Genomic DNA, 3,856 nt, shown 5'->3' on the forward strand with positions numbered 1-3,856 from the left:
TGTTTCAGCTGTTTCAGGAGTTTCAGGTGTTTCATGTGTTTCATGTGTTTCAGCTGTTTCATGTGTTTCAGGTGTTTCAGCTTTTTCAGCTGTTTCAGCTTTTTCAGCTGTTTCAGCTGTTTCAGGTGTTTCAGCTTTTTCAGCTGTTTCAGCTTTTTCGGCTGTTTCGGGTGTTTCAGCTGTTTCAGCTGTTTCAGGAGTCAGTGAAACAAAACCTGCTGAAATCAAATCGGGTGGCAATTGGGCTGAATGTGGTAGAAACTCCATGTCTGAGGCTTTGGAGTCTAGCAGTGTCAGAAAAACAGTGAGATTTGTGTGTGAGGATATAAAGAAGTGACAAGACGGTGAAGATATTGTACCAAGAAGGGAAAAAAGAGTTTGGAAGTCTGCAGGAGAGTGAGAGAGACACCAGGACTAAACACTAAAGACGCTGTGAAGTTTGGGTGTCACCTCTGCCCGGCTGAAAACTCCATCCGCTTAGAATGGTTTAAAATGGCATCTTTGATGACTTGATGATAATGACTCAACACGAATGAGTGCACATGCCATGTTTTACAATTTGCAAAATAAATCACCGAAAAGCCTTTTTACAAAAGACCTTTTGAGTGTTAGTCCCTTTTGTCTTAGTATGCTACCAGTTACTACTTCTCAAAATTGTCTGCAGGTGTTCAGAGAGTATCATCCCGTGTGTGCGTGCATGTGTGTGGCTGTACCTCCAGGATGACATCAGTCCTGGACAGGCAGCGTCCCCTGCAGAAGCTGACCTCCACATTGTCAAGTCGACAGTCTCCCTTGGTGATGTTGCGGACCTGCACATAGCGATGACACTCTTGCACAGGCTCACCTTGTGCAAACACAGAGAGGAAAAGAGATACACTTAGGACAGAGCAAAGGAGGGGAGAATATAATAAACCAGAAGCACTACTTTATAGACGATATTGTCTTTGCATTTGCATGAAATAACTGCAAAAAATTACAAAAAGGAGGAGACAGAGCAGAAAGCTCATTGCAGAAGGCAGGGTGACATTGCCGTGAAATTTCCTCCACTGGGACAGAGATTAAAGCCCCAGTGTAGGTTAAGTAATGTAATCTCCCACTAATTGGGGGCTGAGGCACTTCCCTTGTAGCCTCCTCTAAACTGAACTGAAGAACATTCAAATCCATTTAAGTGGTCTGGAAGCCATGATATTGGAACGAATGACTTGCTCGGGAATAGATTGTTTTGCAAAAAGCAGCGTTTTAATCGCTCCTTTTGTTTCGCATTATCATACGTGGGAAAGCCTTACTCTGTGGATCCGCTGATAGTTTTAAATGACTAATATTATGGAATCTGATGGTCAGAATTTTGGGAGTAAGGTCCAAGAATGTTGACTGATGGTATTTGGGATGCGTTTTTGTGCCATGTGTATGCAGTACCAACCTGGAAACTGCTTTCTACACACGGGGCAGCAGCTGCCTGGTTCTTCCACCTTCACCTCCCCCTGAGAGAATCATGCAAACAGAATCATGCAACATTTATGGACGGCTTATATTTGTCATGTCTAAGAGTGTTTCATTGACAAGTTAGAGCAGGCATTTCATCAAAAGTGCGAGTACACATATGCATGTGCATATCCACAAAAACATTAGCACAAGCTAACTGAGCATCAACCCCATATGAAAGTGAAGGGTGACTCTTAATTTACATCTTCTGGTATCTTCACATTCATAATGCTTTCATAATAGCTGTGTAATAACCGTTTAAGGTTAAGTTAAGGGCAGGCCCAGCTTAATTGAATTATGTGAGAAACAACTAATTCAAAGTCTGAGTCTGAGGTAATGTAACTCCTGCAAACATGAGAGTAGCTTCACCCAGAGCACATGTATCAGTCCTGAAAGGGTCTGGTGAAGGTTCTCGACAGAAACCAGTGGCATGAGTTTGAATGTGTCCGTTCTTTGTATGCAGTCTGTGGTTCTCACACAGCACAAAGTGAAATTCAAACGACAAACAAGTACCAAGAGTTTCATGGCCACTTGAGGCTGGTTCCAAAAGTGAGTTTGTCTTTGTAGACTCGTGTTTAAATGTCTAACGTCAGAAAAATAAACATATATACCACATGGAACATTTTACAGTTTATCTAGAGATAGTTCTGCCCTACATAAAAACTGTGAAGAGATGAAACTCAAGGTGCAATTACATGAACCCACTGGGAGGGTCTTTTTACCAAACGAGTGATGCAGAGAGAAGGATGAGGAGGCAGAAAATGACATAGAGCCAGGCAGGCAGAATGGAAAAGGGACAGGAATAAGAAAATGACACATGAAGACCAAAAATAGCACATGAAAGAAACTGTGACGTAAGGACACACAGGACACAGAGGGAATAAAGAGAAACCCAGAACAGAGAAAAGCAAGGTGTCCTGTGATGTCCCTGCCTGAGAATAGCTGCTGTTAGCATGCAGAGTCACACACAGACCCATCTATAGCATCACTCTAGTGCGACACACACACACGCACACACACACACACCTCTTGACTGTTCACCTCAAGGAGTGTTCCTTCCACTCGGCACTGCTGCCAGCCTTCCCTCAGGGCTCCCCCAGGGATGAAGGAGCCTACTCACTTAAAAGGGTGAGAGGTCATGAAGACGACTATTTTAAGTTGTGTGTGTGCGTGTGTGTGTCACAGGGGATGGAAACAGGTAGGAATGGGTATTCCTGTTTATTTCAGGGAAAATGATCCGAGCATCAAAGCGTGTTGTTTACAGGCTGTTGGGGGAATCGTAGCGCCTTTAATTGGTGTAAATGATCAGCGTTTGAGAGGAAGGCATCCTAACAGCTTTGACATTATAACAAAGCCCTCAATACATTACCTTAAAAAGATAGATGCGCTCCCAGCAGAGCCACGTGCAGATTTCAATTTTAAACAGTGACATGTTTAACTGTAAGCTCGTAAACAGCAAAGCACACTGACAGTCACCCACTGTCAGCCTGCCAGCAGAGGGAACGCAGGGCATTAAACCACCTTTCCATATTGTTTTGGATAAGGAGCGCTTTCACTGAGCCATCACGTGGTCAGCAGTTACACAACCGAGCCCCTCCAGAGACAGAGTGCACTACACTAAAGAACTGCTGCACCACAGGTGGAGCACTGGGAGGACCGTCGACTTTGTGGAGCTTGCTGTGCAATCAGCCTCTCTCTTCAGGTTGTGGTTGTCAGCTGAATTTATTTTTACACTGGCCTTTACACAGCGCTGCTGTGCTAAAGATATAATTCAGCGCAGTGTGTCAAGGATGAGACAGCTAACTTTCCTACTGCAGCTCATCTGAACTTCTCCACAGTGGTGAGACGATTTAAAGTGTCTGTTCAGCCCAAATTACACACAGAATATCTTCTCTTATGATAATTTCTTTTACGATCATTATCTTCATGTTTGCAGGTGGTCAGTGAAAAACACACTGGCCTGGACTGGGATGGAGATCTGTCCAGTAGCTCCGCTCTTATTTCAATACTGTTTGATAATATGCTACTACACTGTACATTAACCTTTATTATTAAGTATTTTTGATTTTGAGTTGGCTTTGGACTGTCTGCTTGTTCTTTCACATTTATGAAATATTTGAGTTCTGTATTGTCTGCTGGCCTCTCCCTTAGAGATAGGGTGAGGAGTTCAGCCATCCGGGAGGGGCTCAGAGTAGAGCCGCTGCTCCTCCACATCGAAAGGAGCCAGTTGAGGTGAGTTGGGCATCTGACAAAGATGCCTCCTGGGTGCCTCGTGGGTGAGGCATGTCCTACCGGGAGGAGGCCCCGGGGCAGACCCAGGACACGCTGGAGAGATTATATCTCTCAGCTGGCCTGGGAACGCCTTGGTGTTCCC

At 44.5% G+C, this 3,856-nt stretch overlaps 1 protein-coding gene across 1 annotated transcript in view; it reads right to left on the reverse strand.

Annotated features, from left to right (window-relative positions):
• sspo (SCO-spondin) overlaps window positions 1-3,856 on the reverse strand; it is a 96,780-nt gene that overhangs the window by 9,981 nt on the left and 82,943 nt on the right. Inside the window, exons 115-116 of the mRNA XM_042214465.1 lie at window positions 1,421-1,481; window positions 714-844 (exon numbers count right to left, since the gene is read on the reverse strand). Of these exons, the coding sequence (XP_042070399.1) occupies window positions 714-844; window positions 1,421-1,481 (192 nt within the window). The remainder of the gene's footprint in view (window positions 1-713; window positions 845-1,420; window positions 1,482-3,856) is intronic.

This window comes from Haplochromis burtoni, unplaced genomic scaffold (assembly GCF_018398535.1).
Source record: "Haplochromis burtoni strain Fernald_Lab_line unplaced genomic scaffold, NCSU_Asbu1 Contig_569, whole genome shotgun sequence".
NCBI lineage: Eukaryota > Metazoa > Chordata > Actinopteri > Cichliformes > Cichlidae > Haplochromis > Haplochromis burtoni.